General features: G+C 34.7%; 1 protein-coding gene across 1 annotated transcript; it reads right to left on the reverse strand.

The window, feature by feature from the left end:
* Positions 1 to 4,841: 4,841 nt before the first annotated feature.
* On the reverse strand, positions 4,842 to 26,305 carry MRS2 (magnesium transporter MRS2). The gene is made up of 11 exons (XM_051970609.1): positions 25,950 to 26,305; positions 23,644 to 23,717; positions 21,618 to 21,654; positions 18,938 to 19,050; positions 15,508 to 15,681; positions 14,718 to 14,848; positions 12,686 to 12,802; positions 8,443 to 8,595; positions 8,078 to 8,195; positions 6,208 to 6,321; positions 4,842 to 5,063 (listed from the first exon to the last, which is right to left on the reverse strand). The coding sequence occupies exons 1-11, from the start codon at positions 26,170 to 26,172 to the stop codon at positions 4,953 to 4,955; spliced, it is 1,365 nt and encodes a 454-aa protein (XP_051826569.1). The 5' UTR covers positions 26,173 to 26,305; the 3' UTR covers positions 4,842 to 4,952.
* Between the last annotated feature and the right edge of the window lie 1,110 nt (positions 26,306 to 27,415).

The following is a 27,415-nucleotide window of genomic DNA, read 5'->3' on the forward strand; positions in this document are numbered from 1 at the left end:
CAAATAAAATATTGCTAAATAGACAAACTACTATAAGACTACTATTCTGTGTGTTGTCTTGTATTATACTGATTTGTATAGAGCTCTTATTAATTCAGAGGAAATCTGGTAATCAGATGACAGTCAACTGTTCAACAGTGGTGAGTTCTATAGCTAATAATTTAAGTATTCTTTATTAGGCGGTTAACTCTTGGATATTAGGCATTAAGCTAGATAAAGTAAAGCAACTAGTGTTACTCAAAGGAAATACTAAGCAGGCCTGTCCATCAAGACATCTTCTTTTATTATTATTATTTCTCCAAAACTTTATCACTATGCTTCACAGAAAAGCTTTTTCTTTGAATATGGCCCATATTTATCTAAACATTCCTATTTTCATCCAAATAATTTTGTTAGTATATTTAGATAATATTGTGTTCACAGATCAAATGATATTTATGTGAAATCATCATAAAAATTATAAAATAAATGTAAGCTATTATCAACAGGTAAATTGAGAAATAAGTTTTACATGATATTTAGTTTTAAATAATATTTAATATTATTCCATAATTTCATGCTGAAATATAGATCCCCCAAATCAAACTATCCTGTGGTTATTTTCTTTAGTGTAATTCTTACAAAATTAAATTTTTACAGGTTTCACAGAATGTTTTATTTCAAGAAACTAAAACTATATAAATGACATATTTGTATTTGTTATACAGTAGTTTTTTCAAGACTAAAATAAAACCTTATCTATCACCATTTTAGTCATACAAATGTGATTAACTTACTTGAAAAGAATATCCAGTGATTCTGTAGGGAAGGAACTCAGGGCTCCAGATTTGAACTCTAACCTCTGTACTAATTTTATATTATCACATACCCTTCTATAAAGTATTGAGAATAAATCCCAAACTCCCAAGTGTAGCTTAATATGGAAATTTCCCAAAAGTGAGAGTATGTAAAATTCTTCAAGCTCTTCCATCAAACTAACATATATACAAATCACATAATCCTTGTTATATCCACAAAACACAAATTAAACACTAATGATTTTTTTTCAGAAAACCATTGCCACCACTATACTTTTCTTGGGAGGCCAGCTCTGACAACCAAGCTAATTAAGGAAAGTTATTTCTATTAACATATATTAAACTACATACTGTCAGAACTGAAAGGGATCTTTCAAATTAGCTCAATGGCCCCATTTTATAAAAAATGGGAGCCAGAAGATCAAGTGCTTTATCCAAAGGTACACAGCAAATTAATGGTAGAGCAAGAGCTAGGTTTCAAGTCTACTGTGCCCTATCTTGCCATGCTGCTTTTTGTTGCCAGGATTCATTGCAATATTTGTCTATTGAGCTTTCTACCATCTCAGGTTGAAAGTTAATGTGCTTTAGAAGTTCATTTTTAGAGTATTGCTTTTTGGTATGAACTCTTATCATTAGGAAAACTTGAACCTAATATTTTTCAAGGTGATCTACTGAGAACTTTGGAATAAACACTTGTCCTGACAACCTCTAAAAGTTTAAAAAAAAATTAATCTGCCCCTTTAATCTTATGAGGTAGTTCTCTAGAGAATATGAATTGGCAAAAGGCTTTTAAAAACATCCAGAGCCACAGGCAGAATCAATTACTAAATGTAGAGAGGGAAAAAACAAAAAAAAATAGCAAAGATGTGGGATCTATATGATTCCTATTACAGGAATCTTGAGTTATATTGATGGATAAATCCAACTCTTGGCTCCAATTCCTTCAGTTTATAATAGGAGAACACTTGTTACTTATTGTGCAAAGGTAACAACAGCATAGCTCAGAAGGGAGTTAGTACTGAATTCAGGAAGCCTTAGAGTCAAATCTTACCTCTAACTTGTAACATCCCTACTGTGTGACCTTGGACAAGTCACTCCTTTCCCATCACTTAGGTCACTTTCTAAACTCATGAGTTGCAGGTCTTAGTAATAAAGGGAGTTTCCTTCCAAGGAAGGAATTTTTTACTCCAAAGAAATTCATGTCTTAGAACTGGGTGGCATAACAGATAAGAACATAATTTATGGGAATGTCAATTCAGAGACTCAACTGTTTTCTGTAAAATCTAGTTTATATTTCTGTGTCTTGAAGGACATTTTCCTTCCAATTAATAACTAAATTATCCAGAAAAATGCAGCTCAACCTGTTCCCAGATGACCTAGCAGCAAGGAATCAGGATCTCTTAGTAATATACAGCTTTATGTTGTTTTTATGAAAAAGCTACATTATATAAACTGCTCTGGATTTTTAGGCACTGTCCATTTGTTGCTAACTTTGAAGTACTGTGACTTCCAGCCTACTTTAAAATTGTCTGCTGAATAAAGCTTATGGCAGCTTATTCAATTACAAATGTTAATAATCTGAAATATGTCATTTCCCTACAGTACATATATTATCTTTTCCTGCTATAATCTGCATTAATAGAAGTTTCCTCACTAAGTTCCCTAACTCACAAAATCTCATACATCCTCCCCAAACATGGTGAAATGTCTCATAACACAGGCATCTGCCATATATAGAAAAACTTAAGAAAGTAACCAATGATAAAAGAGAGGGCATATCAGGGGAGGGAGTGGTCAGTAGTAAAACATGTATGAGGGACAAGGTGGGAGGAGAATAAATGGAGGAAATACAGTTAGCAACAGTAGTTGTAATAAAGTGACCACATAGTATGACTGGAAAAGGTACTGGCTCTAGAACTGAGAGGCTGCAATTCTAGTTTTGTTTCTGACATAGTGAGACCTTAGGCAAATTAGTTTTATTTCTGTGTACCAGTGTTTTCTCATATAGATGCACTATAGAGGCTCTAAATTTCTTTAAATTTTTATAAAAAGTACAAAGAACCCTATAACTGATGAAGGAGTTTCCTTCTATTAATATGCCACAACTACATGTCATGGGGGATGTCACTGAATAACTGACAGCAAGTAAGAAACTGAGGTATAACTTGTTAGCACTTAACAGTTCTTTTAGGCTACCATGCAATAGGGAATTATGTCTTCATAATCATATTATATTTGCATGGAGCATTTCATAGTACTTTTACATATTTAATTTAATCCTTGTGAATCAGAAAGGGCAGTTATTTTTCATTCGAGAAAGCCAAAACTCAAGGAGATCACATGACTTGGCTATGTTCACATGAACAGTTAAGAGTAGAGCCAGAATTAACTATCCGGTGCTTCCTACTACTGCCCTTTCTAAGACCCAACTTTCAGAAATTACATAAAACCATGTTTTTTGAATTCTTTAAAGGCACATTAGAACATGCTAGAATAGTAGTGACCAGCTCAAACACAAACAGACCTCTGGGCTGGCATACTGACTTAGAAACTCACAAATTAGTATTATTGATCCTGAACTGTCTTTTTATTTTACTATATTAAACACTTTCCAATTACATTTGATGCACTTAGGAGTTTTACCATGAGTTTGACACCTACTAGAAAAAAAACACTTTATCAAGTGAAACCTAAGGAAGAACTAGAAATCTTTGGCTAACCAGAATGGTTATCCTTCTCTGTATTGCCTCTGCCCCACCTCTTCTATAAGAGGCAAATCACTTGATCATATCAGTTAAAAGAACACATTTTGAGATTGCTTCTTGAGGACAGTTACTTTTCATCTTTGTGTCTCTGGTGCCTAGATTAGCACAGTGCCCTATACATACATAGTATGTACTTAAATGTGATAGGCTCAGCACATTCCCTACTCCTCAATTACCTCTGATAGAGTATTATTCAGAGACAATTGTTTTTCAGAACCATCAATCAACAAGAATTTACAGGCTGTCCCAAAAAGTCTTAGTATAGTTGTAAGCCTTAGTAGCTATTAAGGCTTACAACTGCACTAAGATTGTTGGGTTAGTCTGCATTAAGCACCAACTACATACCAGGCACTGTTAAGCCTGGGAATAAAAATGCAAAAAAGAAAGTAATTATGACCTGCAATGACTTTATGTTCTTTAGAGGAGACAATGTGTGTTTTGTGTGTGTGTGTGTGTGTGTGTGTGTGTGTGTGTGTGTGTGTGTGAGAGAGAGAGATTGCAAAATAAATCCTAAATTTAAAAAAATTCAATGATGTTGTCTATTTTAAAGCAGAAAAATAGTACACTATCTTTAGAAAGTTTCTTAAAAAAGGCTGAAACAAAACAAAACAAAAAAGCTTCTTTCATTAACTCTGAGTTAACCAGATTAATACTTATTCCAGTTAATCAAAGTTTTTACTACATGAAGAATGTGCATGAACTTAAAATATTCTAAGAATACTAATAATGGAGTATGAAATATCTTTGAAACCTTTGAGATACCGTGTAGTTCTGGTATGTATTCAAAACTTTCTATCAGTCTTAAATCTTTTGAGAGCTTATAAAATCTTTTTTATAGCCTTCAAAGAAACTTCAATTCTTATCCCCTAATAATAATAAAATTACTATTATTCAATTTCACAACAAATATTCATTTGCTAATCTGTAAGTGTAGACATGTACTATTTTGGTATGTGAACATGCTAGCATGTACTACATATAAGTTAAATATAATAATTAAATGAACATTTAATTCTGTGCTCAAATCAGCTCTTCTTGCTTCATACGTCATGACACTCTTACATTCCACGTATCAATGAAAAGCCCTCTGCTGACAACAGGTCTTTCAACATATAGTTAAAACAAGGTTTTGTCCTTTTAAAGCAAAAAAGACAAGCAAAAATGACTAATTATTTACCTTTGTTCCTTCACTCTGAATTCTGACTTTATGAATTAAAATCTCAGTTTCAAAAGACTGCCATAGCCTATTGACATGCAATGGTCATATTTTAACCATTAGTAATTTTTTCAAGTCTTCAATTTTATTAAAAGAAAATAAATTAGAATAGTGTCAGAAGCTTCTTATGTCAATTACCAAGAATAAGATTTCAGTCACAGCTTGCTGCTGTTCCTATCGGTTTGTTAGGATATTTCTGTTTGACCCAAGGCCATCTGGCCTAAGACTGTTCTTGATCTCAATTCTTCCACTTGCTTGGAGAGGCTTTTTAGGTAAGGAGGGCATCTAAACAAAAGAAGAAACCAATTTTATTTTAAAAGGGAAAGGAGATCACATTAAGTATAAAAAGACTGGTATTCCTACATAAGTATTTACTCTGGAAAAACACCACAAATTAGTAAATCAATTTCCTTAGAGACAGTGCTGGTACAAAATTAAGAAAAGACCGACACATTTTATACATTTGTATAACACAACAATTTTTCTTTCTGCATCTAGATTGTGCTTATGATAAAAGTCATGAATCAGTTGCATTCATGTGTCAAAATATATTGTATTTTGTATATAGCAAGAGTTTAACAGGTGTTTACTGATTTCAGTTGTGTATATAGCAAGAGTTTAACAGATGTATACTGTTGTACTTCTTTACCATTTCCTAAAAGTTTATTGCTTCATAAATTGCACCACCTAGAAAATGCACAAGTATTTCATTTCTGATAAAACTGAAATTTTAAGTAAGCTTATTTTGTTCCTAAATTTACAGATTACAAAATAAAATGTGATCCAAGATGCAATATGCAATTTCAAGACAAATATTTCCACCAAACAATGAAACAATATTTTTTCTTGTCCAGGTCTCTTCATAATTTATATATTATTTGAAAAAATTTCATAATTAATTTTCATAATTCTGCATTAATTAAAAAAAGGCAAAGGTTCTATGCTATTCAAATAAACACTTTCATATTTGTCAAATTATTATCGCTACAATGGTAAAAGAAAATATTTCTAGAAATTCCAACTGCCAAAATATCTAAAGGACTTATTTTTATAACAAACAGGACAATAAAACTCCTCAAGGCAATTAAAACAAAATCTTCCAGGATCCTACAGAGAAGACAATGTGTCCAAATTTAGCCAAATAGCAGAAGGAAAAAAAAATTGGCAAATACTATTCAACTGTATTTCATTCACTAAGTAGATACTGAGTGCCTAGCTACATGAGAAAGACACTAGACTGGGTGCTAAGATACTTCAGAGGATCCAGTAACGAGAAAACTCTGCATCTCATTTTAAGGTTTGCAACACAATTATCTTGGTAGCAGCACTACAGAGATTTACTCCAATTTACAAATGAAGAAACTGAGGCAGAGCAAGTGAATTTGCCCAGAAGCGATGCAGCACCTTAAGACTTTTAAAGTAGACCTACCACAGGTGGTAATGGAGCTTCTAGCTGTCGACCAAGAAAGGAAAGCAGGCGCCTCCAGATGAGACCACTCCCCATAAACATGATTCCTGTAATCAGCCAAAACACTCTGTGGTCCTAAAACAGGATAAATGAGTTTACTTACAGAGAACCAGAGAGGACAGATGGATCAGCATTCTCGTAACAGTAACAATGCATTGTCCCAAGTCTAAACTGAGCAGATTTTCCTAGTTTCATTAACATTACAAGGTATAGGGCAAATAAAACTCCTCTGATGATACCTAGAGACCAAGAAGTGTACACTTACTGAGCTAGAAGGAAACAGAAGTCCTTTAGAGTTCAAAATCCTACCTGGCATAGAAATCTTCTAAAGAGAATCCCTGAAAGACATTATAGCCTCTCCTTAAATACTTCTCATGCATACTTCCTGCTTTGGGCTAGGGATCGCTAATAAAATCAGGAATACAGGCTTCTATAGTATAGTAAAAATATGGGAACAAACATTTTTGTGTTCACTATTTGCTGAAAGCTCAAAGGAATATTACATTGCATTTCAATAGAACAGAACATTCACATGTTACCTATGATAAGCGAGGAATGTGTTCTGGTTACATAACTATTTTGGTTAATTGGCTATTACCACATACACATACCATGGTTCCATAACCCTTGAAACTATAAAATTCTGTGAATATTAAATGCTTAAATTTGGCAGCCAGGAAGGTATAAAGTAAGTCAGACTCTATGCTGCCAACATGGCATGATTTGATATCTCTGGGGGAAGGAGAAGAAACAGTTGCCTAAAAAGTAGATATTTGATATTCTGTTTCTTTAGTCAAATGTGCTCCTTTTCTGCTACTTGATCTCTCCTGTTTTCTTACCCTTCCTTTGGAAATAGCTGCTACTAATATATGAACAATGGACTCCAGAAGTACCTAGGGCTAGATTATTAAACCTACTAAATGTCAAAGCACCCAAATGTCACCCTAATGCCAGGGAAAGAGTGGCAGTTGGAACAGTGTGTATATGATTCAAAAAGTCAAAATCATGGGTCTGCAAATAGGAAAGCCATTCTTTATACTACACATAAACTTCAACTTTATACTCAATTCTAAACGAGAGTGAAAGTACTTTAACTTCTTTGATGAATCAGGAAGCACTTAAGAATTCTGTATTTCTCTGGGGTCATCATTATGATAAAACGGCAACAAATTCTACTGATTCTTTAGTTTTTTAAGATTTTGGATAAAAAAAGTCACACACTTCTTTATAATGTTATATAAATCTCAAACTCTAAATATGTGAAAAATGGCTTCTAGAAACTTAGTCATCCTCATTCAAGGAGCTGGTTCCACCTGTAGTTGTGTGTCCTGTATGAATACTATAGGAAGTAACTATCAGAGACCAGAACAAGAGTGATTGCACCTGAATAAGAATTCCTTCTACCACCTGCCAGATGAGTGACTATTCACAAGAATTCCCTTTAAAAACCAGTGTTCTCTCTCTCTTTTTCTGTTGCACTGCATGGAAGATAGAATCTAAATATGTCCATTTAGAAAATCACCGATGCTACTTAGTTTGACTATATCCAATGGGGAAATTTTAGAAATTTGTGTGTACAGGGAAACTATATAGTACTGTGTTGTTCACTATTTTTATCACTGACAAAGTCACCATTTGATTTCTGAATTACACAAAGATATAGCTAATGTGCTGCCTGATAGATTCAGGATTGAAAATGATACTGATAAGTTAGAAAATTGGGCCAAACAATAAATAACTATAAATATGGAAATTAGAAATAACAAAGTTGATTTACAAGTCAACACATTTCAAAATGAGTTCAGAATTCTTCAAAATAATAAGCTCTCACCTCTTCAAGGGAGGACTCCAAGTTCATTCCAAAGGCAACTCCCATTAATCCAAAAAGTGAAAGAGAGAAGGTTCCCATGGTCAACTGTAGATTCAACCTCATCATCACATTACGATGGCTAGGGTGGAGAATACCTATTCAGATCAGAAGAACTTATCTGCTAGCTACACTTTACATGAAAATCAAATGTTCTATGTAGAACTGTAATGTATTAAAATTCACATTACTATCAAAGAGACTATTTTATATGATGTCTAGTAATAATAGTTCAATTATGATATCTATGTTTTAAAACAATAGGCCAGGACAAAAGAAGCTGTTCAATAAGTAATTTTTCATAGACTTTTAGATAAAGGTGAGTGTACCTGTCCAGATTGATGAAAATAATACTCTCTGAGTCATCAATCAATACCCTGAGCTCCCGAGCTTTATTGGAGAGATCATCAGCTAATCTGTAATAGTTTTCCAAAAGCAGTTCCATCTCTTCTGCATGATCAATTCCAGTACTGCTCTTCTCACTGCAAATAAAAGTCATTTAGCTAAAGATATGGGGACATATCACTTTTACATATGTATACATATCATACTAGCACAAAACCCACCTGGTATCAAATTTAATACTGAGAGTACCTAAGGCCAGCCTTTAAAGAGAGGCAAGGAAGTTTCTTTTCTATGATAGTTCTCTGTGGGTGGTTGGCATGTTATATTAATAAGATCAAGATCTATTTTTATATGTGCTTTTCCTACCTAGATAGAAAGATAAGGGTATCAGTGTATATACACACATATGTACATTACATAAAACTTGATTTTGAAAGCAGTAAAATGTCCTAAACAGAAATATGGTCCAAGAACTTAATGTTATCGCTGACTCGTTCTCCTTTGTCTACAACATCAAATCAGCTGAAAAACCTACATATTTTTTTTCTCCAGATCTGTCTTACATCTGCCTAAACCTTCCATTCCCATGGTCACTACCCTTATTCAGGCTTTTTTATCTCTTAACAGAAATACTGAAGCAACTTAACAGGTTTACCTGTTTCCAGTGTCTCCCTCTGCCAAATTATCTTTCCCAAAGCATAACTCTCATCAACATACTCCTTCACTAAAAATTAACAAATGGCTCCTTACTAGTGATTAGATAAAGTCCAAATTCTTTAGATATCTAAAGCCTTTTTTGATCTGATTCTAAGCAATCTTTCCAACCTTATCTCCCATTGTTTCCTGTTACACATAAAATTGTAAAATTTGCGAACTGTAGCCATCTAGTTCAACTCATACACCAAAATAACCCCATTATAATATATCAAAGACATGGACTATTAAAGATCCTCAAGGAGGGAGAACTTACCACTTCTTTAGGAAGTCCCATTCTACTTTTGGACAACTCTAATTATTATGTTTTTTTCTGATTTTTCTGATTTTCTGATAAATTTGCCTCTTTACAAAGTCTAATGCTTTCTCCTGATTCAGCTCTTTATGGACAAATAGGGCATGTAATCCTCCAATTATATGTCAGCACTTTAATTACTTGAAGATGGCTATTATTTTTCATGTAAAAAATAAACATCTCCATCAACAGATTCACATGTGATATGGACTTAAGACTTTTTATCATCCTGGTTGTTCTATTCTAGACATCCTCTAGCATATGAAAGTCTTTCACCAACTGGAGCCAACACATAAATAACTATGTACATTTTATATAAATATATATGTAAAGTGCATCAGAGTTAACCTCAAAGAAAAGGTGTTAGGAGAATGTGGGGAAGCAAGTGGGAAAAGCTTCCTGAAGAAATTGGGATTCAAGCTGTGTTTTGAATGAAGCCAGAGATTCTAAAGGTGAGACAAGATAGCAGTGCATTCTAGGATAGGGGAAGGGCTTGGGAGTTGGGGGTAGAGAAAAGACAACAGCAAAGGCACAGAGTTGTGAGACTATATCAGATGTGAGGAACAAGAAGTAGAACTGTGTAGCTTGGCTATGTGGAGGGAAGTAAAATGTAAGTAGACAAAAGTAGAAAAGATCAGGTTGTGAAAGGCTTTAAATACCATTAAATGTCAAAAGAGGACTTTCTATTTAACCTTGGAAGTAAAAGAGTAATACTACAATTTAATGAGTATAGGAGTGGACATGGTTAGACTTTTGCTTTAGGAAAATAACTTTGGAAACTGAATGGAAGATAGACTGAAGGGAGAAAACAGTTGAGGCAGGGGAACCACTTAAAAACTACTACAAGAATCTATCACTACCCTGAAAGGGCTAAGTGGTGAAGTGGATAAAGTGCCAGGCCTGGAGTCAGGAAAACTCAACTCCCTGAGTTCGAATATGGCCTCAGACACTAGCTATATGACCCTGGGCAAGTCATATGCCCCTGCTTACCTCAGTTTCCTTATCTGTAAAATGAACTAAAGAAGTAAAAGGCAAACTATTTTAGTATCTTTACCAAGAAAACTCAAACTGGGATTGTCACAAAGCATTAGACATGATTGAAATGTTTGAACAAAATCATTATCCTCTTTTCTAGCTGTTCACCAGCCATTTATTTTTTTTCATTGAAGTTTTTTATTTTCAAAACATATGCAAAGATAATTTTTTCAACAATGACCCCTGGAAAGTCTTGTATTCCAATTCCGCCCCCTTCTCTTAACCCCCTCCTCCAGATGGCATGTAATTCAATATATGTTAAACATGGTAAAAATGTTAAATCCAAAATATGCATACATATTTATACAATTATCTTGCTGCACAAGAAAAATCAGACCAAAAAGTAAGGAAAAAATGAGAAAAAATAAAATTCAAGCAAACCACAACAAAAAGAATGAAATACTATGTTGTAATCTACCCTCAGATCCCATAGTCCTCTCTCTGGGTGTAGATGGCTCTCATCATCACAAGATCATTGGAACTGGTCTGAATTATCTCATTGTTGAAAAGAGCCATTACATCCATCAGAACTGATCAACCTATAATCTTCCTGTTGTCGTATATAATGATCTCCTGCTCACTTCACTTAGCATCAGTTCATGTAAGTCTCTCCAGGCCTCTCTGAAATCATCCTACTGATCGTTTCTTATAAAACAATAATAGTCCATAACATTATTCAAATACCCTAATTTATTCTTCAGTTGATGGGCATCCATTCAGTTTCCAATTTTTTGCCACTATAAAAAGGGCTGCCACAAACATTTTTGCACATGTGGGTCATTTCCCCTCCTTTAAGATCTCTTTGGGATATAAGCCTAGTAGAAACATTGTCATCAGCCATTTTCTCCAGGAATCAAAGTCATGGCTTATATTCTAGTCAATGGTTCTACTCCCCTTTCCAAAGCCCACCGTTTTTTATCTTTGGGCTTGTTTCAAGTTTCTTCCATTTTAAGTAATACCTTTTCCCCATATTTATGTCATTTTCTAAAAACCAATTCAAAAGCCAGCTTTTTCTATCAAAATTTCAGCTAGATAATCTCTCTCACACCTATAAAGCCTTTGTTTTTATATCACTAATGGCACATATCAGAAATTACTATTTTTTTTTCATGATCTGATGTAATTTCTTTAGTTCTTATGAGGACTTTCCTTTACCAATGATGATAGGTTTCTTTTCTGTAATTTAGTTTTTAAAGAATTGCCTGCAAAACTGAAAGATCAAATGATTTATCCAGTCACAGAATCACTTGATATCAGAGATGGGAACTGAATCTAAGTTTTATAGGACCCTAGCATGTCCCTTAGAAAGGGTTAGAGGAAAGAGATTGTATTGGTTTTTTCCCCTTGTGTCCCTAACGACACAAAATGCCCTGAAAAGGCTGTGCAACTGATCTGATCCCTACCTCAAACCTCTCCCCACTCTAATTATCTTCCATATAGATATAAATATGATTTTTCTTAAACAGAGAGAAACCTGCCCAGGCCAATCCCCTATTCCAACAAATTTCAGTGACTCGCTATATATTTTGTAAGACAAAATATAAACTATTCTGTTTGACTATCAATAACCTTTCCTTTACCAGTCTTGCCAACCTCACAGTCCATTACTCCTCATTCTATAAGGCAGGTAAACTGCCTTTTTCTCCATTCCTCTCATATGACACTCACCAGTCTGTTTCTGTGTTTCTGCACTGGTGTGCTCCTCCTCAACCCACCTTTGTTTCACAAACTTCCCCTCTTTCTTCAAGACATAGTTCAAGAATTGTCACCATTTGTAAGAAACGTTTCCTAATCTTCCTGACTGCTACTGCTCTGTCCTATGAAATTATTTTATTTAACTACTATTTTTTTATTAGTATCTATTCTTTTATATTTATGCCATATACACTTATATAATTACTTGCTGACTTTCCCTTTGAATGTAAGCTTCTTACAAGTAGACCGTTTGATTCTTTGTATCCTTAGTATCTACCACATAGTAGGGACTATAAAATATAAAATACTTGTAGATTGATTGTACACACAAGAAATTAAATATTTACCTGAATATAATTTACTTAATTCTGTAATATAATTACAGAAAAGCAAATGCATTAGTTTTACTCTGTTTAAAAAAAAAAGGCAAAATATAGATCCTAGAGTATAATCTGTAAGAAAATGGGTCTGGGCTGCAGTACACTTACAAGACTTCAGGATCACTCCATTTGGTTAGACAGAGTTCTTCCATCAATTCTTCTTCATCTAGTATTTCCAAAATGGACTCTTTGAAAACTTTAATATCCGTTTCTAATTCTGATAAGCTATAGGAGTAAGAAAAAAAATATTAGGAGCATAATTCATTTAAAGGTGTTTCATTATGGGACAATACATTTGATCTCATACAATTCACCAGTATTATATAGTAATGATTTTAAAAACCTTTCCTAATTTCACATTACCCCTATTTGTGATTTCATTCTAATAAGAATGACATTCGATGGAGTACTTCTTATGAACATTAAAATTTCAGTACTCTAGAACTGGAGAATGAAATTCAAAAGTTAAATATCTAAATAATATTTCATGCATAAATTAGAGGTCAAGTGTCTTTGATATTCGGGTATGTATTAGTAGAACAAAAAGTGACTACAATAATGTTGTAAAGGAAAAAATAAGAAACAGAAAAAAGCAATCACAGAGTGGTATTTCTCTTTCTACTGACAAACATTCTTCCTTATTCTTTAATATTTTCTGGACCACAAAAGATGTGCTGATGCCACAGCATAAATGTCAACTTGGAGGGAAATTTCTACCAGAATGTTCCAAAGGCTTATCTCTGACCTAATCAGCATTTTTATCCTGACAAGGGAGAAGGCTGAGATGATAGCCTTAAAAGATTTGTCATGTCATTGAGAGAAATGTGAAGCAAACATCTTAGATACAAAAGGCAACAGGCTGAATCTATTTAAATGAAATTTAAGAGATATATAACTAACTAGAGATTAGAAACGTCTATTTCAAAAGTAAAAGCTGGAAGAAGCTTGTTTAGAAAAAACATGGAAAAAGGGAATTAAAACTTCACATGAGAGTTTGGAAAAGGAAGTGCAGAAAGTGACTGAAAACAACTCCTTAAAAAATATATTTGGTGAAATGGGGAAAAAAATACACTGAAATAAACCACTTCTTTAAAAAAAAACAGATTTGGAAAAATAGAAAAAGAAAACAACTCCTTAAAAAATAGAATTGGTGAAATGGAAAAAAAAAATCCAATGCACAAAACATCTCCTTTAACAGCACAATTGGCCAAATGCAAAAGGAAGTAAAAATGCTAAATGAAGAAAACAATTCACTAAAAATTAGAATTGGACAAATGAAAGTGAGTGACTCAATGAGACATCAAGGATCAGTCAAACAATGCCCCCTCCCCCAATGAAAAAAAAAGAAGAAAATGTTAAATATCTCATTGGAAAAATAACTGGTCTGGAAAATAGAACCAGGAAAGACAATCTAAAAATTATTGGACTACCTGAAAATCACGATGAAAAAAAGAGCCTAGAAAACATCTTTCAAGAAATCATCAAGGAAAACTGAATATCCTAGAAGCAAAGAATAGCTATAGAAAAATTTACTGATCACTCCCTAAAAGAGACCCCCAAATGAAAACTCCAAGGAATATTGTAGCTAATTTCTAGAACTAGCAGATCAAGGATATATTCTCACTTTACTTACCTGTCTATTGATAGAAAGAGGCTTTACTTGTTCCTACAACATCTTGTTCCTATAACATCTTAACACTAATATTCTTTCTAGTACGTTATGTGGAATGTCACTATCTCAGAAGAATCAGGCTACACAGCATATTACGAAAAGTAACATGCACACAAGATATAAAGGACAATGGCAAAAGCATGTACAACAAAAAAGAGATTGAGGCTGGAGGTGCAGTAAATCTAAGAAATAACAACCTGACACTCTGGATGATGTGCAGAACCATGAAATGGTAAGAGACTATCTAGGCTTTTAGGCATACAGAATGTATCCATCTAGAGAGCTTTCCCATAACTAGACAGACGAGTCACACATATCAAAAAGGCATGGCGAAGTTGTAAGACACAGAAATGGAGGGAGAATACACAGAGACAAGAGGTCATAGAACTATCAAAATAAGAAAGTTTTTTCAACAAATATTTCAGTAACTATACTTAATTTTCACCTGGTATAAGAAAGTCTATTTACCTCTTGCCATTTTGTAGTAAAATATGTAGTTTGCTTCTGTCCACTGATGAATGTTTGGGATCCACTAAAGCTTCCAGAGTCTCAAGGATGAGTGGCTGCAAAAGGCTAAGTTTCCCCTGAAGGGTGTTGATCTAGATAATAACATGACCTTTCATAAGAATTAAAACAATTCTTTTAGAATATTCTCGATCAGTGAATCCTCTTTTAACTACAAAAGTCTACAATATCCAGAAATTTATAGTAATAACTAGAATACTTCCAGGACTGGCAAACTATACAAAGTCATTCTAAACCAAGATCACCCAGGCTGAAATGTTCATTCTCCAGAGTTCTTCACAATAGCCTAGATTTAGCTGAGAGGTTACTAACATTCCAGATAAGACTCTTTTCTTAAAAATACCCACTTAACAAAAAGAAGGGAAATTCATTAGTTAAAACCCTATGAATCAGGAATTGGTTATGGTAGTTGAAATAATCCATGTTTAAAACATTTCTAATTTCATTCAGCAATGAAAACAGAGGACAGTAGGTATTTTTCCTATTCATTCCCAAATAGTTATTGCTGAAAACTGCCACTGAACAGATGTATTTATTGACTTTCTCATTTCTTTAAACACTCAATTCCTATTGAGAAAGGCAGAGAAAGCAGAAACACTTATGTGTCTTTGATCTTTTTTTTTTTTAAATACACATCAACACAATAATCTAAAATTACAGCATAACTGACACTAATTTATATTTATCTTCAATAATACTTCACTGCAAGTAGATAAATGAAAACCAGGCTTACCCAATATTGTAGAAGAGCTTCTATGGCCCTAAACTCAAAAGGCAAGGAGTAAGTGACAAGCTGGCCCTCTCCAGCCAGCTGTAAAGGAAGTTCCCGAAAGAGCCAATGTTCCCAATTTAAATTACGATAGTCTAATATCAGAAGATACTCAGGAGCGATCACAGCTTTCAAATACTGTAAAATAATGTACAAATTGTTAAATGACAGGAAAGAAAACAACATAAACCAAGCATAGTTTTTAACATTTAATGAAATTTGAATTCAATTTGAAATACCATGTCACTGTTTGTGCAATATGATTACTAAAACTCTTAAATTTTTCTCTGACAGAGTAAATCTTAATTCGAATATTTCCCAATTTTTTTTTCTCCCTCATTTTTAATCTAGCACCTGGATTATTTTTCTGACTGACAGACTTATTCAAGGCTTGCAGGACAATCCCAAACAGAGTAGAGATAAAGAATTCACAACAGTGTCTCAATATTCATTTATCTTAAAATGCTCCCTGGTTTCATTGAGTTATTTTACTTAAATTCTAAAACTTTCATTTTAGTGAACTTACAAATAATTAGCCCTACATTCACTAAAACTGAAGTCTTTCAGAAAGCTTTTAGTTTTTCACAAATTGCTATAATCAAACAGTAAATCAAAACAAAACAAAGAAATCACTCAAACCATTAAAAAAAAAATCCTAAAGATAGACTAGATCTTCAGTCAGGCTGGGAATGTGGAGATGGATAATCAGTTCTGAATTGTCAGTGACCAATGGCATAATCAGACTAAGTGCAATATAATAATGAAAAGGTAAATTCTAATTAAGGTATTATGTGAATGCATGTGGACAGAAGTATGGTAGTCAGATCAATGTGTAAGATTCACTTCCTATGAGATAAATGAGTAAGGAATAATAAAGCATCATTACCTGAGTGCCAGGCAATTCAGGCAATTACAGGTGGTACCAAAAGTAGCAGGAGAAGCAAGTGTCTATCATTTACAGTAGGTGGGAGAACCTTTGGCTCCAGGACCATAAATATCTACATAAAAGCAAGGGAAGTATGAAGGAAAGAATAACTCCTTCTCAGTCCACATCTCTACAGTGTCTCTATTGGGTCTGTATCCCAAAGAGATCATAAAAAAGAGAAAAGGACCCACATGTGCAAAAATGTTTGTAGCAACACTTTTGTAGTGACAAGAAACTGGAAACTGAGTGGATGCTCATCAATTAGGTAATGGCTGAATAAATTATGGCATATGAATATAATGGAATATTATTGTTCTATAAGAAACAATCAGCAGGGTGATTTCAGAAAGGCCTGGAGAGACTTACTTGAAGTCATAACTTTAAGTTATGACTAAATGAAGTGAGTAGAGCCAAGAGAACACAGCAACCACAAGATTATGTGTTGATCAATTGTGATGGACTTCCCTCTTTTCAAGAATGGGGTGAATTAAGCCAATTCCAATAGATTTGGATGGAAAATGCCATTTGCATCCAGAGAGAGAACTATGGAGACTGAATATAGATTGAAGTATAGTATTTTCATCTTTTGTTGTTGTCTGTTTGCTTGTGTTTTTCCTTTCTTGCATATTTTTCCCCTTTGGATCTGATTTTTCTTGCACAATATGATAAATATGGAAATATGTTTAAAAGAACTGCACTTATTTAACTTATATCATTACTGGATCAAAGAGTATGCATAGTTTGATAGCCCTCTGGGCATAGTTCCAAATTGCTCTCCAGAATGGTTGAATCGTTTCACAATTCCACCATCAAATGAATTAGTATCCCAGCTTTCTCCTATTCCCTCCAATATTTATCATTATCTTTTCCTGTCATCTTAAGCCAATTGGAAAGGTATGAAGTGGTACCTCAAAAGTTGTTTTTACCTATAGCAGACTGCTTGCTGTTTGATAGTCCTCTGGGCATAGTTCCAAATTGCTCTCCAGAATGGTTGAATCGTTTCACAATTCCACCATCAAATGAATTAGTATCCCAGCCTTCTCCTATTCCCTCCAATATTTATCATTATCTTTTCCTGTCACCTTAAGCCAATTGGAAAGGTGTGAAGTGGTACCTCAAGAGTTGTTTTTACCTATAGCAGACTGCTTGCTGTCTTTGGGAAGGGGAAAGTAAAGGACAGAGGGAAAAAAATTTGGAAAACAGTGTTTCATAAAAACGAATGATGAAAACTATATATGTATTTGGAAAAATAAAATACTATTATGAAACAAAAAGAAATAGAGAATCAAAAATTTAAAGAAGAAAATGTTCCTTGAAAAAAAGAGTTGGGCAAGAGGAAGCTAATGATGTTCTAAGACACCAAGAAATCATAAAACAAAATCATAGGAATGAAAAAAAAAAAAAAGAAAGTGAAACATCTTGACAGAAAAAACATCTATCTATCTATCTAAAATTCAGAAAGAAGAAGGCAAAGGGATCAATTTGGGGAGAAGATAAGAGGAACACTTACAGAGGTAGGCAAATTAAGGAATAGGAAGGCATTGTAGCAGGCAAAAGTAAAGCGGAGTGAGTAGAGATTGGGTAAATAAGGTGAAAAGTTCAGTGAGGAAAAATAGAAAGGGGGAAATATACAACAAATAGTGATAGCTTAGAATGTGAATGGAACAAATTTACTTAAATGGAAATGGATAGCAGGTTAAAAATCTGATTTAACAATATGTTGCTTTCAGGAAGCATTATAAAAATGAGATGTACAAAGATAAAATAAAGATAAAACAAAGACAAACATCTCTTAGAGAGATGTTATTGGGTTGGAATATTGCAGTGATGTAGGAAATGGTGACCTGTTTGATTTAGATAATCATGGACAGACTTGGATTTATAAAAGAAGATGCTATTTACCTTCAGAGAAATAAGACAGAAGGAAATAAGCATATTTGTCTGTGAGTATATATGTATATATGTGTGTATGTTTATAAATAATCTATATATATGTACATATAATCAAACTTAATTATGGCCTTTATTTAGGAGGTGAGTGAGAGAAAGGGGAAAAAATAAAGTAAAAAGTACACAGCATAGAACAAAAGAAAACCAACAAGGAAGCAAAGAAAAGTTGGGTTGTTTGAAAAACAATCACCTCTGATGCACAATTTGAAAGAACCAAGGAAATAATCATGAGAGGAAAGAAGTATTTTTTGTCATGAATATAGAGAAGTGAAGCATTTACAGTGGCAATGAGTATGTATCACTTTTTTCTAAAGCCAACAGGCAAACAATGCAACTCTGAATTGAGTGACTCTTAATGACTAAGATGACTTAGAACACGATTAATATATTTTAAATAAGCATTTTTAAAACAAAATTACTTTTAACTATGAACTATCTATATGGTCAAAACTCAATTAAGTGTAGATAACATCAATAAATATTCAAAGGAAGAATATTAATTAAAATAAAACCCCTTACCTCCATTCTCATGATAATCCTATTGTTCCTGGTTGTGATACTCATTAAGTGTTGAAATCGTAAATCTCGGGCTTGAAGACCTAATTCCTGGTATAATTCTGTTTTCTTTCTTTCTAAAAACAAAACCAAAACCAAAACCCTAAAACATAAGATATTAAATAAAATACAGCTTAATTTTCATGTCATAAGATATTTCAAAGATATTCCTTGAAGTTATTTAAAATGTGATTTCATTAAAGAAAACAAAAGCTATGGTGACTCTTTTAACATTCCAAAGCTCCTAGAAATAATTTCCCTTAAAAAAAAAAAAGGATTTACTTCTTCATGAATAATTGAAAGGCTTCACATTTAGGTCAATCCACTTCCTCTGTGGAAAGGATGTTCTTCACAATTCAAAATCAACATGCTATATCATTAATCTAAGACTAATTTAAACTAAAAATCACAATTATATTACACCAGAAAACATTAAGGATCATAAACAATTGCTAACTCAAGATGTTATGTACTGTGCAAAAAATGCTTTGTAGTAAACTAACATGGCTTTATGACCTAAGCTCTATTATATTATACAGATTCTCATATCAGTGTTCTAGTTTTAAATAAGAGACAGCATAGTATGATGGTTAAAAAGCAGCCCTCAAAACCTGGAAGACCTTGGTTCAAGTTCTGCCCATTGGCTGTGTGACCCTGTGTGACCTTAGTGTTTAAGACAGAGGTAGTCAAACTCAAAATAGGAACTCTAGGGTTGGAGAAGGTTGGGGAGAGGGGCACTAAACTGTACAGACCTTAATATTACTTATGCTTGATTAGATTTTTTATTTATTTTGTTAAATGTCTTAACTATAGTAATTTGGTTCAGCTGCACTCAGGAGAGCTGAGGGACATAATACACAATATATTCTAGGAGGCTTTCTAAGACTTAAATTGCAGATAACTTGGTAACTTACACTGGTAGAGGGAATTTCCTTATCTGTAAGTTCCTACAGTCCAAGTCCTTATTTATAATCTTTAATATTTCAAATTTGCAAGCAAATTATTTAAATTTTGCTTACTTCTTAAAGCAGTATAAGAATTTGAAAAGGCAAATTAAGATATGCTAGATTTTCAAAGCTAAAAAACAAGAAATTCATTATCTTAGACAGTAGGTTTGAGGAGCCCCAGAAATACATTCTATTAATGTTAGTGCAATACTTTTTTTAAAAAAGGGCACATTCTCAAACTTTTTATTCCAAGCAGTGACTGACCATAAATCTGTGCTTACAAAAAATGATGTAAAATCACTGAATATAAAGCTCCATCATTGTAAAAAGATGAGAGTGATGCTTTCTATGCAAGGGGATTCTTTTTTATTTTATTTTATTTAATAATAACTTTGTATTGACAGAATCCATGCCAGGGTAATTTTTTATAACATTATCCCTTGCACTCGCTTATGTTTCGTTTTTTCCTCTCCCTCCCTCCCCCCCCCCAAGATGGCAAGCAGTCCTATATATGTTAAATATGTTGCAGTATATCCTAGATACAATACATATTTATGCAAGGGGATTCTAAAGAAACTTTAACAATCATCTTTGTTATGGTAGCCAGGTTAAATTAAGAAGAGAAAAAACTCAAGTCTAAAGGTGTAAAGTCTGAGGATCAATCAAGAATGAAGGATCAATAAGGCATCTGATAGCTTAAAGGAAGCACTTCTTTTCTTCCTCCCTGAGCCAGGCTTGATAGGAAACACAGCTAAATTCTAAAAAAGGGAAGGCTGACTATTTAAAAAATAGCAGAAAAGGACAGCTAGATGAGTCACTGGATAGAGTACCAGTCCTAGAGTCAGGAGGATCTGAGTTCAAATCTGGCCTTCGACACTTAACTGTGATTCTAGGCAAGTCATTTAATTCCAATAGCCTCTAAAAAAACAACAAAAACGAGGAGAAATAGTAGAAAATTAAAAGAAGACAAAAGAGATGGTAATGAGGTAGAATTGTAGTCCCTGTCAAGAGATAAAGGACAGCAAGAGGGATGTGAATCTAAGGATGAATCAAGTCATCAAGAAGCAAACATTTACCTTATAGAAACAGGGGCAAGGATTATGCTGATACATGTTAATGATTATATGAGAGCAAACAGAAATTGAAGTGGGATCCAGAGGGCTGATGACTAACATTTGGAGAAGAAGGATACTAGCAAACTTCATGGAGGAATGTTAGGGGAATGACATAGTGTCTGATGAAGATAATTTCTAGTGTTCAGATCATAAGGTGAAATTAGGTCATATTAGTATTATGAGACAATTCCCATAGCTACTTACTGGAACTCTGTGGAATCAAAAAATATATGTGTGCTTATTGTCTCTATGCTACTCTGTGATTCTTGTTCTCTTTAGGATGTGATAGGGAGGAAAGAAGAAAGAAACCATCATGGGAAAAACTCTCAGTTCAAGTTTATTACTTTACAGATAAGAAAACTGCATCCCAGAGATAATAATTTTGCCAAGATGACGAAGGTACTAAACAGAAGAACAGAATCAAAACCCAGTTTCTTCTATTTCAAATTCAGTGCTCTTAAACTCAAAGAAGAAAGCATATAAAACACTACACTTAGATACACAGCAATGCTGTAGTTTACATTTGATTCACTTACCAAATGAAACTTTGTTTAAGGGGAAAAAACAATCAGTGATACTCACCAAAAGAAGAAACATTTCCTTCCTTGTCAAATTTTGTCTAAAAAGAAATAACAAAAAAGTTGTTACTTTTTTTTCCCCTAATTTATCTCATTGAAATATTTCCTGTAAATAATTCAAACAAAAACAAATAGCAGAACATTTTTTTTAAGTGTGTACTGATGAATATTAGGAGGGAAATTTCTATCACTACCATTTTTTGATAAATAGGCCCCAGAAGAAAATATTGTATAAAAGAAGAGACATAATTAAAATACAGTGATAGTAATGTTTTCAATGCTTATCCCAAGTTAAGATCTGAATAATTATTTTTATTTCTTTAACCAAATAATGTTTATTAAACACCTTTCATGCTCTATGTGCATCACCTCCATATTATATAAACAGCTATAGCTTTCCTCATAGGCTCTATTCCTACATCACCATCTACTGAATATTTCCACATGTACACCCCATGGACATTCTAAACTCAACACATCTGAAATGAAAGTCATAATCTTTCTCCAAGAAAATCATCCCTCTTTTGAATTTCACTATTTCTGTTGAGGGTGCCACTAAATTTCTAGCTACTTGAGTTCATAACCTTAAACATCTTTGGATCCTTACTCTGTCAGTCCCACGTATCCAATCAGTTGCCATGTCATTTCTATTCCACAAATCTTTCAGATTCATACCTTTCTCTCCATTTTCATAATTACCATTTCATGAGAGGCCCCTAATACTTCTTAAGTGAACTTCTCCAAAAGTCCTTTAATGGATTGTCTTGATTCAAATCTCTTCCTTTTCCAAACCAACCTCCCCAAAACTGCCAAAATGATATTTCTAAAGCACAGATATTATCATATCATTTTCTTCCTTAATAACTTTCAGTGTCTCCTTATTTTCTTTAGGATTTTGGGATATAAAGTCTTTTATAAACTAGCTCCAGTTTACTTTTCTAGCCATATTATACCATTACTTCTCTTTTGTCCAGTCCAGATCAATATGATCAAATAGTCCATTTTGCTATTTTTCACATATGTTCTATCTCCTTTCTTCACGCCTTTGTACAGACTTTGTCTTTTGTCTAGAATACTGATCCACTTCATCACTGATTCTTAAAATTCCTAGTATCCTACAGCTCAAATAAAGGAATCTACATGAAATGTTTGGTGCTCAGTCTACTTGATATTGCCTTCTCCCCTCTCCTCCTGTATACTTATTTTATGCATATTATATATATTTTCCCCATATTGTTCCCTTATCCCCAAATGAGTATAGAGATTGTTTTACTTATTTTTGTCTCTATATATTTAAGGCACAAAGTAGATCCTTAAATGATTGGTAAGTAGCTGACGATTTCCTATAGGCAGAGGTTTAAAATCTGAACAAGGGATTAGCACAACTAGAATTAAGAAGGTCTATCTATCCTTCTGAAAGGGATTTGCCAGAAATATTGCAAAATTAATACAGAAATTCCAGAATTTTAATCTGGTAGATCTATTCTAGTTTATCACAGAATATACTAGAATTACTGAGTAAAAAATTTCATCAGCTCTGTGAAATTATTGCAAGTTGAGCTGGTCCCCAAGGCCTTTAAAATATGATTAAACAAAACATTAAAGACAGAAGGATATTAATACAAATCTATCATTTCAATCCCCCCAAAAGAAAATAAGTTTTAGGGCAGCTAGGTTGCGCAGTGGATACAGCACAAGCCTTGAAGGCCTGTCAGGAGGGCCTGACTTCAAATCTGGCCTCAGACATGCAATACTTCCTAGCTGTGTGACCTTGGGCAAGTCACTTAGCCCCAATTGCCTCAGCAAAAAAAAAAAAAAAAAAAAGTTTTATCTTCAGATTCTATACAGAAAAATGGTAGTCTAAAAATAGAAGGGGACAAACCAATCATTTGCTAACAAAAGATCATTCTTTTTAAAAGGAACATTAAAAAGGAACTATTCAATCCTGTTAAAATTCAATATATTTGGAATTATTTTTAAAAAAATAAATGTTACCACAATAAAATTAAGGAAGAAAGTACAATACTCACCACAGTAAATACTGGTGCTACACTAGCTAAAGTAGCTTGGGAAGCATCAGAAGTACGGAGTCGAAGAATTTCACCTGAAGATAAACAGAAAATGTCTTTTGTGAACATTGTTGTTATTTTATTTCAATACATACAAAAGTCAATTATTTCACAGTAAATTATGTAGAGAGCAGATTATTGGGCCTTTTTTTTTTGTTCCTTCCTTTTTCTTTTACATTTAGACCATTTTACAACTTGCTAGCAGTTCTACCAAACAGAAGTAATAAAAAGAAATAAGGACAGCTGAGTATCACAGTATTGATAAAACACTAGAATCAGGAAGAGTCATCTGAATTAAAATCTGGCCTTAGATACTTCCTAGCTATGTGACCCTGGTCAAGCCATGTAACCCTATTTGCCTTAGTTTCCTCATCTATAAAATGAATTGGAGAAAGAAATGATAAACCAGTCCAGTATCTTTATCAGGAAAAAAACAAATTCAGTTGTGAAAAGTTGAACATGACTGAACAACAAAAGGAAGTTATGCTATTATTAAACTTTTTTTATTTATTTAGTACTAATAGGTTTAGGAGAAAATTTAACAATTAATGCCTAAATGAAATGTGTGGATGATCTATGGATTTTAATTATCTATGTTTGCTTTCTTATTATTATGGTAACTCAATTCATTGAACAAAAATATACTTGATAACACAAAGTCAGCAAGCAATGTATATGAGTTTCAAATGTGTTTTCTTTTGAAATGCTCTGAAATTCAGGGAAATTTTTTCTTTATTCTGTCGTATCAGAATCATATACAATGACATTGAAACATCTGTTCCAGGTACCCTCTCCTTTTTTTCAATCAAGCAGTAAGCATTTAGTACGTGCTAACTTTGTTGTGTCATTTTATTATAATCACCACCATACAAGAGAAGGGGATACAGAGTGAAGATGACATATAGATGGATGACAAGGGATACAACTCTTTACCTTGGGCATCAAGAACTTGGTTGGGGCTATACACAGTGAATCTGCTCAGTGTGGGCAGATAAACCAAGAAATAAAGAGACTTGGAATGAAAGCCTTTGTTCTGGAAGAAGAACAGGAAATGCCCACAAACCTAGACACCAGCTGCCCAAAGGAGACCCTGAGAGAAGAGTAGATTTTTGAGCTGCCCAAGGAAGCAGTGAGCACTTACTGCGTTTACCAAACAAGAGGTATGGCAGAAGGGGCACCCAGTCTTTGCCTGATGACTCTTCTCAGGACAGGGTATGGAGATCATTACACCCAAAAATAAATCACCAGATCAGTATGCCTAACCAGACTCTAAAGTCCTCTAGCAGTTATGTGGCTATCGAACTCAGTGTGTGTGGGGGTGGGGTGGGGGAGGGAGGTGAAGATATTCTGATAATCTGGGTAGACTTCAAGAGAAAGTGGGGCACAGAAGGGCCTGGCAATGTTATGGTCCATGTGGTCACCAAGAATTGGACAGTCTCGGAGACATAAACACAAAACCTCTTCCTTTAAAGAGCTTACAGTCTACAAAGATAAAGCAAAAAAGGAAACCACTGATATATGGTAAACAGAAGAGTGACATGTATTAATTTGTTAGCTATATGATGAACAGACTGGAGAGGAACACGAGATGCAAATACTCAATCCCCAGCAGCAGTGAGGTTTCCTTGAGTCACTTCATCTCTCAGTTATTTTCAATTCAATAAACATTTAGTAAGCGCCAACCATGTTCCTGATACTGTGCTCAATTATCTTACTAATGAGGGAGTTGGGCTAGATGCCCTAGTGGCAAAGCCGATGTCAGTTTCGTCCATATGGAATCTCTGTAGTACTCAGGAAAGCGTTAAGATTGTGTAATTCTTAATGTTTCATGAGTCCTAAATACAATATGAGGAGCCACACTTTTATACTGTTCCTTCCCACGAGAGCAACTGGGGAGACAACCTGGCAATCTCCAGAGTGGCTCTAGGGAGAAGCGGTGGACGGACACGTTAGCCTTAGCACATAATTAAGTGTTGGGGACAGACGGGATGGAAGAAAAGGACGGAAAAGAAAGTCTTTTTCTGTTTATAAAGAGTCCACAACTTAAAATGGGTAGTGCAAGTAATTATAAAAACTTGCACGACAACCAAGCGAGGATTAGCTAGGAGAGATTGCACAACGCTACCCAGGAGGATCTTGGGGACTCCGAATGACGGGAACCGGGAAGGGTCAAATCGGGTACAGGGACAAGATTACCTCTAAGACCTCTCCAGAGCCTAGGCCGCTGAGAAGGCGAGGGGTTAGCGGAGTAGGAAGGGGCCGTATACCTGATACGCTGGGCCGCTGGGGCTCACAAAACTGCCGGAGCCGGATACTCCAGGGCAACCCAGTTCGGCTGTGTCCGGGGTGCAGCACTCTCGCCGGGGGCCCGAGGGAGGAAGCAGTGGGGAAGGAGCCAGGGGGCCGGGCCAGCGCCAGCGCGCCCAGGGCTCGCTGGGGCCGCCCCGCGGCTCGGGGCAAGAGCCGGGCTAGGCTCGGGAGACAATCCATAGCATTGAAGAGCAGAAGGCTCAGCTGCCGGCAGCGAGATCCCAGCCCTCACACCCCGGAGCAGCCATCAAAGCTGCAGCCACAGAGAGGTAGAGCCGCGGCACTCACCGGCTGAGCAGGCGCAGTAGCACTCCTGCCCCAGACCGCCGAAGTGCACATTGCTCACCGCCTCCTCTGGTGCCCGCCCATTTCTTACCGTAGCCAATCAGAAGTGGATTCCACTTGTCAGTGTTGCACTGGGAAGCGGGAAACAGATGCAAGATTCCACGTGCTTGGTTGGACTTGGGTTTTTCTGAAGGGATTTTGTCATCCCGCTCCAGTTGGACTTGGCTGGCAGTTTGTTGTTCTGGGCAGTTTGGGGATGCTGTTCAGTGGGACAAGTAGGAATAATCATATCCAACTTCCCTGGGTTAATGCAAGTATGACCAGAGGAAGGCATGAATTAGTATGTTTTGTACTTGAGTACCTGACCTTAGATTAATTCTAATGTCACTTTTTATTTTAAACAAAGGAATTACAATAAATGTGTCTTAATTTGCAAATGAGAAACTGAGGAGGGAGTGGAGAATCAAGGAAGTTTATTGTATTTGCTTTTTTAAAAAAATGATCATCAAATAAAAACAACTCAGAGGTTTCAATTCACACTCAATACAGAGAAAAAAGACAAAATATGGAAATTGAGAGGGGAAGTAGAGAACAAAAAAGTATTATTTATACTTCCGTTAAAAAATATTGGTTACCAAATCAAAACAATTGATACCTAGAAAACAGGGAAATAATCTATTGCGGGAAAAACTGAAGCAAGATAAAGATTAGAGAGTGTTTAACATTTTATTTCAATTTCTGAGAAGAGATTATGCTGAGGGCATGATGCCCCCAAGGCTGATGTCCAAAGCATCTAGCATAGAATGTGAACTCTCAATGACATATATGACTCTAAGCTCCTGTAGTGGAGTCCATACTCTGGTGAGTGGGAATCTCCAGGCAGGGATCAATCGGGTTCTTACAGGTTGGGGGTAGGACCATAAATTCTTACAAATTGGGAGGACTTAAGAGGTGTCCAACTACATCGAGGAAGTCTGAAATTCAGAGATACCAATTAGGTATCTGAGATAGGACATCTGGAGTTTTATCTTTTGGAATGCCAGATCTCCACAGCCTTAATTACCTCCGTTCTAATGAGCAGAAAAGGGGGTTGTAACCAGAGGAATTGAGGCAGGACAATTCAGGGAAACTGAGGCAG

The sequence above is a fragment of the Antechinus flavipes genome, chromosome 1 (assembly GCF_016432865.1).
Source record: "Antechinus flavipes isolate AdamAnt ecotype Samford, QLD, Australia chromosome 1, AdamAnt_v2, whole genome shotgun sequence".
NCBI lineage: Eukaryota > Metazoa > Chordata > Mammalia > Dasyuromorphia > Dasyuridae > Antechinus > Antechinus flavipes.

Excerpts from the sequence above, each read along its gene's own strand:
- MRS2 (XM_051970609.1), bottom strand. The coding sequence starts at position 26,172 with ATGGATTGTCTCCCGAGCCTAGCCCGGCTCTTGCCCCGAGCCGCGGGG. Across the intron at positions 12,803-14,717 it reads TTACTACAAAATGGCAAGAG|CTTATCAGAATTAGAAACGG; the intron begins GTAAATAGACTT and ends TTACTCCTATAG. Across the intron at positions 5,064-6,207 it reads AAGCTCCATTACCACCTGTG|ATGCCCTCCTTACCTAAAAA; the intron begins GTAGGTCTACTT and ends TCTTTTGTTTAG.